The following is a 16,683-nucleotide window of genomic DNA, read 5'->3' as shown; positions in this document are numbered from 1 at the left end:
GAAGAATACCTCTGGGCTGAATTACATTGCTATGACTTTTGGTACTGATCTGGATCACTGATCTGGAATGATCCATGAAAAACAGGATTTTTTTTCAATCACTTATAACTCTGTCAATTTTCATGATTTTTTCAATCAAACATTTTTTTTAAAATTTTGTTCAAGGCAGCAGGGTGCAACTTTTCCTTGACCTTCAATTGACAAAGGTCAGCTAGCACAAATTACTGTGACTTTAGTCACAGTCTCTATCTATTTTATTTTTTAATTTTTTTTATGAACGAGTGTCCTGGTCACATCCCTGGATTGTCAAAGATCCAGTGTTAATCCTTTAACTGCTCGTTGACTCTTTCTCACTACCAGTAAGCGCTTATCCTTGTCAGGGTTGCAGTGGATCCAGAGCCGATCCCGGGAACGCTGAGCATGATCTGAGAACACATCCTGGAAATATTACAAATTTACAAACAGAAACACAGGAAGAGAAGAAGAGTCGCTCAATAAATGTTCTCAAGCTACACCTTCACAGTCCTGGAGAGATGTGTTGAAATTTGTGTTGAGATATTTTTACTATACATAACCTTGTAGCCACCAAACCGGTACTCGCCCTGCAGCTCAGACAGCGTGTTTCACACCAAACCAGACATTCACATCTTCTAGAGACAATAACAACACGTGGGTGACAGATACAGCGCCGTTCGAGACAATTTCACTCTCACTCTGTGTCTGGATCTCGCTGCAGATCTTTCATTGGGTTTCTCCAGCATTATCAGAATGATATGATGAGTTTAATGAGTTTAAACACATCTGACTGTGTAATAAATATCAAACAGATTTTAAAAAGGTGGTTTTCTTTTAATAAATGAAAGTAAAATGTTGGCATTATATACTCAGGCTCTCGAGGTAAGATTTTTATCTGAGTGAATGAGATGAGAAAAAAAACATCTCCTTGTCTGACTGCCTTACATGAAAAATCTCCCTAAAACTCTTTCATTGGGATTTTTTCCTGCTGACTCACCGCTTCGACAGTTTTCATCTCATTTCTTTTCTTTTAATGGCTCGTGTTTTTTCCTGATTCTTGACTTAAAATAAGAAATTAGTTCCTGAATGTAGCTGCAGTTCTGAGAGTGCATACAAAACATCTCATTATATTCCATATAATACACACACACACACACACACACACACACACACACACACTGATGTGCGTACAAAGACATCTTGTCTTTTCTGTGTCACTGCCACTGATTTTGATTCTGTAATGAAGACTCAGTTGCAGTGCCGAGGTCAGGAGCGATCTGTGACTGAAACCGTCTCTGCTCCTCTCGTCCTCAGTACAGGGAGGAGGAGTCTGAGGGTCGGGCGGAATGAGAGTCGTCTCCTGAACACTAATAACAGGAACAGACAGGAGGACGAGGCAGGGAGCGACGCCGTGGCTGTGAACCACAAACAGTGTGAGAGCTGCAGGGGAGAGATGCATCACTGTCCTTACTGACGCACAGACAGATAGATAAGCAGGCAGACAGCCACAGGTAGAAAGACAATGACAGACAGACAGGCAGACTGACAGGCAGACAGTGACAGACAAACAGGCAGACAGACAGACAATGACAGGCAGGCAGACACACAAACAGACAGCGGCAGGTAGACAGACAGATGGGGCAGACAGACAGGTAGATAGATAGACAGACAGATGGACAGGGACAAACAGACAGACTGACTGACTGACAGACAGACAGACAGTGACAGGCAGGCAGACACACAAACAGACAGCGACAGGTAGACAGACAGACCCACAGACAGATAGATAGATGGAGAGACAGGGACAGACAGACAGGAACAAATAGAAAGAAAGACAGACAGACAGATAAGCAGGCAGACAACCACAGGTAGACAGCGACAGGTAGACAGACAGACAGATAGGGACAGACAGACAGGTACATAGACAGACAGACAGACTGACAGATAGACAGGGACAGACTGACAGACAGACACGCAGACAGGCAGACAATGATGGGTAGACAGACAGACAGACAGACAGAGACAGATAGACGCACACACACAGGTAAACCGACAGACAGACAGGCAGACAATGACAGATGAGCAGACAGATAGAGACAGACAGTCAGACAGACAGGTAATTGAATGCACCTGAGAGACAGAAAGAGATGGACAGTGACAGAGAATAAATCGAGGTGTTCTATTTGCACCTAATGCTTTTTTTTGGTATGTGAAAGATGACATTTGAAAAACAGGATAAAAATGCGCCTTGTACACACACACACACACACACACACACACACTCATTAGTAAAGTTGTGTATTGGACATTTTTTCTCTTCCTGAACAGACAGAAGCTCAACTTTTTTTCCTTTCTTTTTTTATTTTTTAATCTTTGCTGAATTGACTGAAACTCTACTGAAAACAGGAATACGCTGAGTTGTATTGATTTATCCTGTGAGCAGAAATATCATATATTACTGTTTCATAAAACTATTTTTTTTGTTCTTCCATCATCCTGTAAGTTCAAAATTAACAAGAAAGAATCATGAAAGGGAAAATGTGATAAATTAGTGGCAGGTTTTCCTTCATTATTGTTGGATTCACATTGCAATATTTTGTTTGAAAATGTAAAAGATGTCATTAATATTTTTACTTCACTTTTAAAATTGAATGTTTGGTTTGTTTTCTCTAATTTGCTGATGCAGAACAAAGATCTGTCTTTGGCCTTTTTGGCAACATTTAAACACTTACCGTGGGTGCCAATATTTATGAAACCTTGATTGAAACTGATTGTAAGTTGGCATGATATGGAAAACTATGACTGGCATGTCCCTTTGTCCCTTAATAATCAATAATGAATCAGTGCTGCTGTGATAAATGTGTTGGCTCTAGTTCCCCCTGGTGGTCAGATCGTGTAATGACGCCGATATAAAATAAATGACTTTTATTAAAGCAAACTGTAATCTTTTACAATTTAATTTCGATTATTATGGCTTACTATTAATCTATGGACACACGAAACTATAAATAGAATAATAAATAACGATTATTCTCAAGTGAAATGTGTGATAATGTAAATTCTGCTTTTTTCTTTTTAAAGCTAATTTTTTTCTCTCCAAAACTTTTAAACCTCCCTGAGCAAAAAAAAAAAAAAAAAGGTGAAAATAGTTTGTGATCTTAATGTTGTTGTTTTTTCTGATTTTCTGTAATTTAAGTGTAATTTGAGGAAGGTATTCAGCATTGCTTAGTTCCTGGAATTAAATCTTAACATTTTTAGATTCATTTCAGTTGCAGGTTTAGATTTAATTATTTTTGAGTTAACAGACTAGTGTTTAGTGATGTACATGATCCACTACTAATCAGCATTTTTATGTACTTAATATTTTTACTGCAAATCTAAAAATCTCTCTGAGTCTATAATCTGATGAGACTTCCGGTTTAGGACTTTTATTATGAAAGTGGCTCTTTTCACAATGTTGGGAATTCCGCATTTGTTCAGTGATTCAAATCAGTTGGCGCAGCTTTAATAATAAGAGTCAACTCTTTCGACTCCCAGTTGACTCATTGCTATTCTTTTTTCCTAAACCGGACAAAGTTTGGAATATTTTGACCACTGTTTGTAGTTATTTGTTTAACCATGGCTGAAATTGTTTAATAAAAGCTTACTTTGCTTCCTAATAAACAAAAAGACTTTCCAAAGCTCTGTAAATGTGCATTGGCTCATAATAATGTTCTTCTAGCTAATGTTCTTGCTGTGTATGTGCTTCATTAAGAAGATTAATGTAAATTTATCTTTATAACTGAGTTCCTTTTGTATATAATACACGGTCAACATTGTTTAAGAAAGAGAAAAAGAAGAAGAAAAACCTCAAACAGCTCGAATGGATGTGCGAGTCGGTTCTAAAAGAGCCGACTCAAAGAGCCGATTTAAAGAGTCGACTCGTTTGTGTAGTTGCTGGAAACATGACTGATAAATGAACTATGACATGATTATTAGCTTTTTAATTTCGTTTCCAACATGAACGACATCATGGAGGAACAGGAGAAGGAACAGGATAATCTGGTAGCCGGGTCTCCGTCCATGAAGGTACATTTTATTCATTTTATTTTGTTTTCTTTTGTAGAGGCTAGCTAATTATGCTAAGTGTTTTGACAGGGGTTAGCTAGCGCTTAAGTTGTCGTTGATAGTTACACAGAGGCGCTAATATTAACGTTAAATTGTTTTATTTTTATTTTATTTTCAGGATTTGTATCATAAATGGCATGTAATCATCAAATAAGTCGTTTGTGAACACTGTCAGCTAACAAACAAACAAATAAATAAATAACGGCTCGTGTTGTTAGCGGCTAGCGGTGCTTTTTTATTTACTTTATTTTTATTTATATTTTTTTCTCAGTCTATTCAAATATAATTTTCACTGTTTAACAGAAAAGTGTAATCTACTTTTATCCATATGCGGAAAATAATAAATTAACTTGAAAAAAAAATTAACGGAAAGTTTTGATCAGACATATCGTGTAATATCGCGATATTTCATTCATTTTCAATCCAGAACGAGAACATATTTTAAAAGGATTAAATAATAAACCTAATGTCTCACTTTTAATATTGCTTTAGGTTTAGTTACAATTTTTTAGTGTAATTAAGCTGAAAATTAAAAAAAATGCATTTCCATGCCTTTTATTGTTTTCATTTTTATTGATAATGGGGTGCCAATATTTTTGGAGGGCCCTGTGGAGCTCTTATTGGATTTGGGTCTTTAAAAAATAGTTAAAATATCATAAAATCATGATTCATTAAGTTTTCAGGGCGGCACGGTGGTGTAGTGGTTAGCGCTGTCGCCTCACAGCAAGAAGGTCCGGGTTCGAGCCCCGGGGCCGGCGAGGGCCTTTCTGTGTGGAGTTTGCATGTTCTCCCCGTGTCCGCGTGGGTTTCCTCCGGGTGCTCCGGTTTCCCCCACAGTCCAAAGACATGCAGGTTAGGTTAACTGGTGACTCTAAATTGACCGTAGGTGTGAATGTGAGTGTGAATGGTTGTCTGTGTCTATGTGTCGGCCCTGTGATGACCTGGCGACTTGTCCAGGGTGTACCCCGCCTTTCACCCATAGTCAGCTGGGATAGGCTCCAGCTTGCCTGCGACCCTGTAGAACAGGATAAAGCGGCTAGAGATAATGAGATGAGATATTGATCATGAGGTTGGAGTACACATGAGAGAGGTGGGTTGTATAGGACAGAGTAGAGAGCAAATAACTCCCCTCTGTATAGCCTTTTTCGACCTGTGTAAGGCTTTCGATTCAGTCAATCGCGAAGTCTTATGCATGATCCTAAGGAAGTATGGCTGTCCAGATAAACTGATCAGACCAAAAAAAAAAAAATAGTGTGTTTCCGGTAACATGAAATACTAAAATAAGGTCGGTAGGTAGGAAAGTGTTTTTTTTTTTTTCCCTTAATTTTTTTTTTTATTTTGTTCGAAAAAATTAACACAAGTAAAAATCTTACAAAATAGTATTTTGGCACAGAATCCTTTATACCACACATCATAATAAAATAAGTGTTTTAAATCTTTAAACGAATAAAAAAAATATCGCGAGAGTTCGAGTTATGATCTACGGAAGCGATATTTCATGATATTTTCATGTAATAACGTGAAAACACCTTATCAAGAAATAACGTGAAAATAACGTCCTAGGCTACTTCCATTAAAAGCAGACGGCCTAGCCGAGCCTACTGTAGAACTTGGATCGAGCAAAAACATGGCTGAATCCTGAATGACTGCTATTTGTATAAATAGGGGACTACATAGGCGGCAAAATGTAGTGTTTTTCCCTGCCATGGAAGTGCACTTGTATACTGAAAAGGAAGCAATTTGCATTACAGCCTTGAATGAGGATTCAAAATGGGGGCTCGGCTCAGGAGGGCTGATAGAAGTGGCGAAACATTTTACTTTTTATCGTTTCTTTCACAACTTGAATGCGTTGAAACAAAAAATTATGACAAACTAACGCCGCTTACACTAAAATATCGAAGGAAATTTGTAGTAAAAACTTTACGGTCGGCGATTTCGACGCGGAAATTCTCGATCGGTCGGGTTACCGGAAACACACTATTTTTTTTAATTTGGCCTCATGATGATCCGCCTGCTTCGCGACAAGATGATCGTCTCTGTACTACGTGCAGGTGAGCAAGTGGAACCATTTCCTGTGGAAGTGGGTGTCGGACAGGGCTGCGTATTAGCCCCAACGTTGTTTGCTCTCTACATGGGTGCTGTCTTGCAATTAGCAGAGCCTCAACTGAGAAATCGTGGAATTAAAATCGATTACCGATATGATGGCGACTTGTTCAGTCTGCGCCGGCTACACGCCAAAACAAAGGCAACTACAGTGTCGGACTATCGTTAAACTGCACCAAAACAGAACTAATCTATCGACCTGTTTATGCTACCACCACCTCAGCTGTCACTCAACCTGAAATTACTGTGGGTGGAACTGTCCTTCAGGTAGTCCCGCACCTTGGTTGCTTTGGAACCGGTGACGTTTCCCTTGATCGTGAGATTAATAACAGGACCAGTGCTGCTGCAACAGCTTTTGGTAAGCTACGTAAGCGTGTTTTCAATAATCACGAACTTGAGCTCGACACCAAGATACAAGTCTATCATCATACCTACATTACTTCTGTATGGTTCCGAAGCTTCTCTCAGACTACGTACCGATATCAAGTAAAACAGCTAGAGACATTTCACCAAAGATACTTGCGTACAATCCTGAACATTAAGCAGTATGATCGTATCACCAATACTGAGATTCTTGACTGGTGTTCTGTGATGACAGTCCTCGAAAAAAAAGTCTCCCAGCCTTACTTGCCCAATGGGCGAGCAGCACCCAAAACATACTTGCCCAAAAAACAATTCCACTTGCCCAGAGCTTTATTTTATTTTGGAGAGGACAGAATGTGATTTGATTTTTTTTGTTTTTTTTTAATGTATAGGTGAAGCAGCATAATTATCATAAACCCATAACACCAATATATGCAGACACATTCAGAAAGAAAAGTTGTAGTAGCAGAGGAATTAATAATTTAGGGTATATTAAGCTGTAGGGAGTTTTGAATGAGTATAATAATAATAATAATGCTGGAGCTTTGTTTCTGTTATCAAAGGAACCCAGGCCTGTGCAAAATGTCACCGTGGAACCAGAGTGTAGAAAGGAACCTACAGTTCGAGAGAGTTCTACACGTACACGCTGAACTTTACAACAGCATGTGAAATGGAAATAAATCGACTAAGGCAGGAAAAACTATTTTGGATAAAATTGTTATTGTCCGTTACACACCGATCAACCTGTGCGACTCAGCTGTGCCTTTGAATCGAGAATAAATGAAAAGGGAACTGAACATTAACCGTTTATTGAAATTATTATTATTATTATTACAAGAGCGATTATACTTACTATATGACTACGGCTACAACTGGAACGTGCTGATTCTGTTAGCGTTTGTAATTACTGTACCATCCACTATTAGATAAAATAAAATCTTACAATATTGTTTGAAAGTCTAGAGCAAGATATGCGTGTTATTTACCAGCTGGGAGGTCCGTATCGTGAAATACCGTGACCGAGGTCTTGAAAGTACCGAGCGAGGTCAGTATTCAAGGCCGAGGTCGCGCTATTTCACCATACGGACCGACCTTAAGCTGAAAAATAATATATTTATTTTTTTCTTTACCAAATTCTAACAGAAAACGAGAGCGCCCGAAAGGGAAAACCGAGCCGAGCCGCCATTTTGAATCCTCATTCACGGCTGTAATGCAAACGGCTTCCTCCTCGGTATACAAGTGCACTTCCATGGCAGGAAAAAAACTACATTTTGCCGCCTATGTAGTCCCCTATTTATACAAATAGGAGTCATTCAGGATTCAGCCATGTTTTTGCTCGGCGTTAGCAACAGTTAGAGGTTTTTAGCTTTCTCCTGAAATGTTTTCTTTTATTTCTTCTTCCTCAGGGTAGTAAAACTCGCTTTCGCTGTGAACACTGTCGTTATCGCTATCCATGCTGTAAAATTAATGCTATTATACTGAGAAATGCTGGCACAAATTTACCGGATACTGTCCGGTGTTTTGATTCAAGACTTAAGAAATACCTTATCGCAAAATATTAAAATTAAAGCTTTTGCAACAATTTAAAGAATTTTAATCCGCTCCGACCGTTCGCGTAGTAATAATTAAAATCTTTGTTTGATACTAGGGAGGTGGGGGGGGGGAGAATTCTGATGTTCAAATTATTTTCTTTTCATTTATTTTGTTTTTTAATTTTCTTTTCCATTTTAATTTTTTTTGTTCATTTATTTCTTGTTTGTTGTTTGGGTGTGTCTGTCTGCATTTGTTGGGGAGGGTGGGGGATGGGTGGGTCGAGACCGGTTCCGTTTCTGTGTATTTGGTTTTTGTTTGTTTTGCTTAATTTGGGACTGACAGATTTTTTAAAATCTTAGTCTCGACCCGAATCTTTTTTTTTTTATGTATTTTGTTAATATACCGGTGTGTTTGTTGTACAAAATGATTCGAAATAAAGTATAAATAAATAAATTTACGAGATTTTTGATAATCTTATAAATAAATCTTATTAAAAAAAAGATAAATGTTGACAAAAAGTGCTACTCTGTTTGTTGTTGTGAACGAGCAAGTCGCCAGAGGTCCGTACCATAGGATATGGACCCGCTTGCCAGCCAATCAGAGTGCAGGATTTGATGGAAACCAGACCGCGAAAAAATAAATTATTTTACAAATAACACTTCAGATATTGTTTTAACAATAATAAGCATCACTGTATAAATGGTAGCGTGCAGGTAGCTGTGTGACTACATGTCCTTGGGGTTGCTGAGACATGGACGGGTGGGAATAAGATCTAGCCTACAGTTCAATTCAAAGCCCTTTGAGAGTAAATGCTTTGGCTTTCACAGCATTCTGTTCCCAAAAGCTGATGTCGGGGGAGTCTTTACACAAAGAAGGTTTTCTTGCTTCTGTAGGTTTTTTTTTTTTAAACTGTTCTTCCGTGTCGGGATTCTTCGGGAAAAAGAATGTATATTCCAACATGTAGCTAATGCTAACGCTAGGCCACAAATCCGCACCGTCACTTCGAGGAATTTTGCATGGATCAGAACCGCTAATAAGCTCTCAATTCCTTGTATAGACCCCTTCGCATGTTTGTGAACAAACCGACCGTTGCCAGGATGCGTGCGCAGCCTGGACCCAGAAACAATGGCGCTGCCCATAGACCGGCATTATGAGCTGTCAGATTATGCCAAACAATTGTCGTTACAAGATCGAGAATGCTACATAAATAAGTTAACTCTAACAAGTGGACATCGCCTACCGGATCCGTATTTAATTAAAGAGTGGACGGACGATTTTAGTAAGTTTTCCTCTGATACCTGAAGGCAGTCATACTATTTACAAAAAATGTCAAACTCAAAAAAAAAAAAAAAACCTATTTACAAAAGTAGCCTGCCATCAACATTCTGGTTACAGCGAGACTACAACTTGATTAACAATGGGACATTCATGTTCATTTTGTTTTAATCAAATTATGCCAGTGATGTGATGGCAATGTGGCTTTAGCTACAACAGCAAATCCCAACACTAAACAGCAATTTGCAGGAGGTAATGGCATGAAAGGAATGATAGTGTAAAGAGTGCAGCTAAGAGAAATCAGAGCTGCGTAAAAAGCGAGAGGCAGAGAGCAGAAATGAAACTGATCGGGGCGGGAGCTAGGTTAGAGCAGTCAACGTAAGTTGGCATTTAGAGTGAGGGCACACAATTTTACCTTTCCATCCTTGCTTTAAAATTGTGATTTTCGGCATACACAAATAATGATGGCACAAAATCTGGACTGCTTGAGTCAAGCGAGACCTCTCCTACAAACAAAACTGCATGCAAAGCTAATGCCGCTTTTCCACTACAAACGCGGCTGAGTTGGGCTGAGCCGTGCCGAGCTGAGCGGGGCTGTTGGAGTTGCATTTCGACTACAACCGCGCTGAACCGTGCTGGCTGGAAGTGGGTGGACACATTGGGTGGAGTTAGCAAAAGTGGGTGGACGTCAGGTGATGTCGTTAAGCAGCGCAAACAGTGACATCAGTGAGCTTTTAAGCGGTAGTCTCACGACCCGGATAGTAAACAATAAACATGGAGGACATGGAGTCGTTAGTGTTGCTGGTCTTGGTGCTGTGGCTTGTTGTCACCGACAACGCGAACAGATACTGGCAAGAGCGTATAGATGAGGCGAGGCGCGTAAGGCTTCAGAAATTCTCGTAATTCGTAATTCTTCTCCTTCCAGGTTTGCGGTGTTTACAGATCCCAGCGTGCTCGCGGGGCGTGTGTGGGCATGTGAGGACACTCCTCCTCACCAATCAGTGCACAGGGGAGTGTCTGCTCACGCCCCCAGCCTCACTCGGCACGGTTTGGCTCGCTTCAGCCCCACTCCAAAACGGTGCGAGTTTTAGGGGCTAAGCAGGGCTGAAACGAGCTGAGTCGTGCTGTTTTTTGGTAGTCGAAACGCAAGCCGTGTCGGGCTGAAGCGAGCTGAAGTGAGCTGAAAAAGGGTAGTGGAAAAGGGCCATATGTTAACATGCTAACAATATTCATTACATTGTGTAACTATGACCCAGCTAATCAGACAAACGTTACCAAAGTATTTTGCTACATCAATAAACGAAGACTAGAAAGAATAAAAAAGAAAGATTTAATAAATAGCCTGATCTTACCTGTGATGAAGTGGGCGCTGCAAACCCGCGCTTTCATCCCAGTCTACACGTTTGATGGCTTGTAGCCATAGACGTCGGCGATTTTTTTTGGAATGGGTGAGATCCTGCTGGAATTCTGAACATTTTAACCCCGTCACTGCTACGATTCTGACACCCGACAACACAACAACTAGGCATTTCTTCCAAATATTTCTTCTCGTCTCTACCGTCGCCAAAAGTCAGTCTGACCGTCGCTGAGTCTTTTTTGAGTCCAGGCTGCGCGCGCAATTTCCTCTTGCGTATGAATGACGTTTACTGCGAAGGGGTCTATATCTGTCCTGCGCTTCTTCCTGACCTAAGGTTATCCGCGTAATCCGGTAGTAGAGCTTTTTTTTAGCTGTGGTTTTCTTCGGACAACAGCGACAGGCGCCGGACATCTCCGCTTGGCTTCAGTATGCGAACAGCCAATCAGCAGGTCCCGGATGTGTTTACGATTTTTATGTCACGATTTACAACCAATGGGAGGCACCCTTTGTCAGCTGTCCACCAATCACAGGCTCCCGTGCCACAATGGCGGTATGTTGATAAATATTTAGAAAATAAAAGTTACGAAATGTATGAAACCGTCAAAAACAATGAAAAAAATCATTAGAGGTAAGGAACATTATTCAGTGGTCTTGTTTATTATTAACTCCAATTGTGATATAAAAGTTCCAAGTTTGACACCTGCGCTGCTGGCACACGATGTCCTTGACCCTTGTCGCCCGGAGCTAATTGGTATAATTACGTCATTACGTAGACCCCTCTGAGCCGAGTTTTTCCTGTACACTCGAACGCACGCATATTTCAACGAATTATAACAAAAAACAAGGAAATTTGAATGATTTCCTCAAAATATTTGTTGTACTTTTATATACCGTCATGTTGAGGAATAAAAATTTTGAATGCATTTCCCATGAAACGAGACGAGCTGCTTTAGACTGGTTCCCTGCTCTCTTAGCGCCTGTGTTGCTTAGGTTGCCAGCGCTAACTTTTATTGTCCGATCAGACGAGCATTGAGGCTATGCGACAGCAGAATAGATTACGATGGTATGGATGCACATCGTCTACCTAAACGGCTTCTCTTCGGTCAGCTATCTACAGGAACCAGAAGCATCGGCGCGACAAAGGGTAGTATCTCACTGGGCTGCGACTAGTTGGAGACACAACAATTGTGATAAAATATGCGAATTAGCGACAATTTTCACTTGGAATCACACTGAATTGATATTCGTATATTTTATCGCAATCTTCAACTAGTCGCAGGCTGTCGCAGCCCAGTGAGATACACTTGCACTTCCTGTCTCATGGAAACTGACTTGAGAAGGGTTCGCGACGGCTTTGCGACACCAGCGACGCATTTGCGGCTATTTCGAGAGAAATTTTGACGCACAAATTTTTTGAACATGTTCAAAATTTCAGCGACGAAGGAGCGACACTTTGCAACTCATGCGAGGAAACTGAAAAAACCCCGCCAGGGCTCGACATTAACAGTAGCCCGATTTCCTGGGGCAACCATTCAATAGATTCGGACAACCAGACTCTCACAAATGCTTGTCCGATCGGGCAACTACCCAAATATGTCAACTTGCGTGAAAAACGATATTTATTCATTCATATTATAATGAAATTCCATCACGATTTGCGATTGTTTGACTCGGAAAGGCCGCGTCCATGTTGTCATTACGGGATGTTCAACAACTAGCGGAATTCACATTTGCACATCACGGGCTCGCAATGCAGTTTCCCATTGTTAATGATTATTGCGTAGTGCATATTCAGTGTTCTAATCAGACCCTCCAGGATTTCGCGATGTTGCGATTTGCAACTTCAACGCAAATTCAACCAATCCCCGCGAATTCAGGGTGGTGTTGCAATTATATCCAATCACCGCAACTTTCCCACAAATTTGACCAATCATTGGTGGCGTCTTGAGGTGACGTCGACAAACTACCTTCCGCTTTACTTCCGTGTATACGTTCAAGAGAAGCAGCATGTGCGCAATGTTGCCAGATTAGGTGGTTTTAAGTGCATTTTGGCGGGTTTTGAACATATTTTGGACTGGAAAACGTCAGCAGTATCTGGCAACGCTGCATGTGCGAGTCAGTGTTTATGTAGGCTTAAATTCTGTTACTGAAAGTGTGTTATGTTTACAGTGAAGGGCTGTGTGCACTTTACATTATTGTTTTACTTAATACAAGAAATTAATGGATGCCAACATTTTTGCCAAAATGGTATTTTATTTTCCATTGTTTAGGCAGCTTCAGCATCATACTGAGAGATTCTGTTCAAATTGTTTTTTTTTTCTTCTATGAAGCCTGAGCCATTTATTTTATTAGTTTATAATTATTGTTTAATTTAGTCTTCAGGAGAGACTGCCTGCACACAGTACTAGTATTAATAGTTCTTTTTTCTTACATGAAAGCTGAGGCATTTATATTATATTTTAAGGTAACTTCATGTTGTGCTGTGAGGTTCTATGCACTTTAACTTTTGAACCAACGGTTGCATTTGGATAAGTAAAGCCTATTTTTCTGCATTTTTGTAGTCCTGGTAATCTTTTATATTGGTAAAGTTGTTTTATAGGACCATTTCTCAGTGTCTTTTTGTTTTTTTAATCAATAGTTTTTCAGTAATAACAAATATTTAACATATCACTCAATTTTAATCACAAAAAGAGAAAATCGCAACAATTTCTCGCAACTTTCACTTCCTCCCGCAATGTAATCGCAACAAAAACCTAAAAAACACTGCAACTTTCATCGCAATTTTTTGGAAAACCCCCTGGAACATCAGACATTTTAGCCTGCAACAATCACAAAAAAGGCCCGTGGAATCCTGGGGGGACTGCCTATTGGTATGTCCTTCACTACATGACTAATTACCGCATTACTCGCACGGGGCACTAGTGTCAATGCTTGTTGATACAGACAGCGTCTGAGAAGGGTGAATAATAAATTTTAAAAAATGTAATATATGGGCGACCATGTTCTGAGTTCGGGCAACCAGATTTCTACAAATGGTTGCCCAAATGGGCAACCATGTCTCAAAGTTAACGTAGAACCCTGGCGGCCCGTGAATGTTTCAGGACACTTTTGAAACTCTCTCGCGAATGACGTTCGCAATTTGTCGTGGCCCAGTGAGATACTGGCTTAAGAAGAGATTTAACGTGTACCAGTACTGGTCAGGCGTACAGCATGAATCGTGCTTTATACTGTATATTACTTATAGACAAAAGACGTGCACGTTCAGTCCAAAAAAAAAAAAAAGCTGTAAAAGCACTTTTGCGGACAATTTTATTCTGTGAATTACTCGTGGAGGCAGACCCACGGGGAGGAGCTGTTGCCGGCCAGAAGTGGCGTACAGTTGTTGATTCCGGGTTATCGAGTGCGAGTAAACAAGCAGTGTTCTGTGGGTCGAGATTCCCAGTTCCCAGTCAGGTAACTTCAGAACACGTTGAATAAATATAGATCTAATACTTGTAATAGATCTTTATTTTATGGCACATGGCTATTATTTCATGGCATTATGTGCAAGTAGATTTAGTTGTACTTTGGGGTCGAGAGCTTCACCGGCGAAGATCAACAGGTTTAGAATGAGTGCGTCATGTATTGAGAGAAAAATATTGATAACTTTTTACTTTCCTGTGTGCCTACTGCCCAATAATATTATTATAGTTTTTAAATGAAACATAAAACTTGTCACCTTCCTCAGTCACACCGGAGCGCACACTTCCGCATTCGTAAAAGACGATTCACACGCCGTGTCCGAAATCGGTCCCTACTAGGGATGTTAACCGATGACCAATGGTTGACCGAATCAATGTCAACCGGTTAATTTTTTTTTGGTTGTCGGTTAAAAAAATCAATCGTTTTGAAGCTGCCGATTTTGGAGCGGAGAACCTGGAATTCTGTGTTGTAAACGCTTGGGGCATGCCATGTGGTGTAAGGACGACAGCTGACAAATCAGAAACACCCATTCAGTCATGTCCTGCCCTCCCGCCCCAGTTGACGACAGCTGCTACTCGGCGAAAGAAAAGTGTAGATACAGGCTTTTTAGCTTACAAATTACTATTCAGTTTTTTTTTTTTTAATTATTATTAGAAGGCACATGGAGTTTAGTCCTGCCTTGGCCAGTGCATTCTGAAAGTATGTTTCGGTCTGTAGCCAACAATGCATGTTATTGCAGATCATATCTCTCCACACAAACTAATGGCCCTTTTCCACTACCCTTTTTCAGCTCACTTCAGCTCACTTCAGCCCGACACGGCTCGCGTTTCGACTACCAAAAAACAGCACGACTCGGCTCGCTTCAGCCCTGCTTAGCCCCTAAAACTCGCACCGTTTTGGAGTGGGGCTGAAGCGAGCCAAACCGAGCCGAGTGAGGCTGGGGGCATGAGGAGACACTCCCCTGTGCACTGATTGGTGAGGAGGAGTGTCCACATGCCCACACACGCCCCGCGAGCACGCTGGGATCTGTAAACCCGGAAGAAGAAGAATTACGAGAATTTCTGAAGCCTTATGCGCCTCGCCTCATCTATACGCTCTTGCCAGTATCTGTTGGCGTTGTCGGTGACAACAAGCCACAGCACCAAGACCAGCAACACTAACGACTCCATGTCCATGTTTATTGTTTACTATTTGGGTTGTGAGACTACCGCTTAAAAGCTCACTGATGTCACTGTTTGCGCTGCTTAACGACATCACGTGACGTCCACCCACTTTCGCTAACTCCACCCAATGTGTCCACCCACTTCCAGCCAGCATGGTTCAGCGCGGTTGTAGTCGAAATGCAACTCCAATAGCCCCGCTCAGCTCGACTCAGCACGGCACGGCTCAGCCCGACTCAGCCGCGTTTGTAGTGGAAAAGCGGCATATAGGCGCAGATGCCGACTTTTTCATGGCTGAATCGTGCAGATCCGATTTTTTTTTTTTGGTGGGGGGGGCGTTGGAGTGTCTGAATAATTTCATCAGAGTAAATTCTGTATTAAAATTACTAAATAAGCAAATGCCGTTACAGTCCATGAAACACAGGAAGTATGAGAAGAAAACAGTAAATCAGAAAGCTGCGCACATTTGCGCAGCTTCCGTGAAAAATGTGCACAGCTTTCTGATTTACTGTTTTCTTCTCATACTTATACTTCCTGTGTTTCATGGACTGTAACGGCATTTGCTTATTTAGTAATTTTAATACAGAATTTACTCTGATGAAATTATTCAGACACTCCAACGCCACCCCTAAAAAAAATCGGATCTGCACGATTCAGCCATGAAAAAGGCGGAATCCGCCAAAAGGCGTGCCGTTTGCATCCCTGTTTAAACTCGTACGTTAACCGACTTTAACCGGCTAATGAGACTCGGTGGTCGGTCAAGACTTTTTTTTTTTTTTTTTAGTTTTCGCCATCCCTAGTTTCTAGAACACATCAAGAAAACGTGGAAGAAACAGCAATAATGGAAGAGCCGGTTTCTAAGCTGCCTAAAACTAGCAATGGTAATTTTATTTTTTTGTTACATAATGCACTCAGGCTGCCAGTCAGTGTGTGACACACACACACACACACCCTGAAAAATCCTAGCTACGCCCCTGATTTACATGAGAAATTTGGTATTCATTGGTGTGTTTAAATTTACAGACAATACGAACTAATGTAAGCAATTGGCTTCAACTCACATAAATCTGAATTGGAAATGTTTAGTTCACTTTAGCTTCTGCAAACGCACAACTCTACTAAAAGATTGATAAACGACACTCAATGTCCCCAACATTGAAACCTGAAAGCTTTAGAAACTCTAATGGTGATGATACACGGGGCAACTTTTTGGGCAATGTTGCCGAGCAATGTTGCTGGGCAATTGCGTTTTGACTCTTTTCTATTGAGATTGGGCAACATTGTTTCTTTCTGAATGGTTTTGATAAT

The 16,683-nt window shown here is 40.7% G+C and overlaps 1 protein-coding gene across 2 annotated transcripts in view; it reads left to right on the top strand.

Annotated features, from left to right (window-relative positions):
• Window positions 1–3,922: 3,922 nt before the first annotated feature.
• fam219b (family with sequence similarity 219 member B) overlaps window positions 3,923–16,683 on the top strand; it is a 58,529-nt gene continuing 45,768 nt past the window's right edge. For both annotated transcript variants that reach the window (XM_060924167.1, XM_060924168.1), the window contains exon 1: window positions 3,923–4,083. In XM_060924167.1, coding sequence (XP_060780150.1) covers window positions 4,015–4,083 — 69 coding nt within the window. In that variant the 5' untranslated portion in view covers window positions 3,923–4,014. The remainder of the gene's footprint in view (window positions 4,084–16,683) is intronic.

This window comes from Neoarius graeffei, chromosome 6, assembly GCF_027579695.1.
Source record: "Neoarius graeffei isolate fNeoGra1 chromosome 6, fNeoGra1.pri, whole genome shotgun sequence".
In the NCBI taxonomy this organism is placed as follows: Eukaryota; Metazoa; Chordata; class Actinopteri; order Siluriformes; family Ariidae; genus Neoarius; species Neoarius graeffei.
This window is presented reverse-complemented; position numbering and strand designations above follow the sequence as displayed.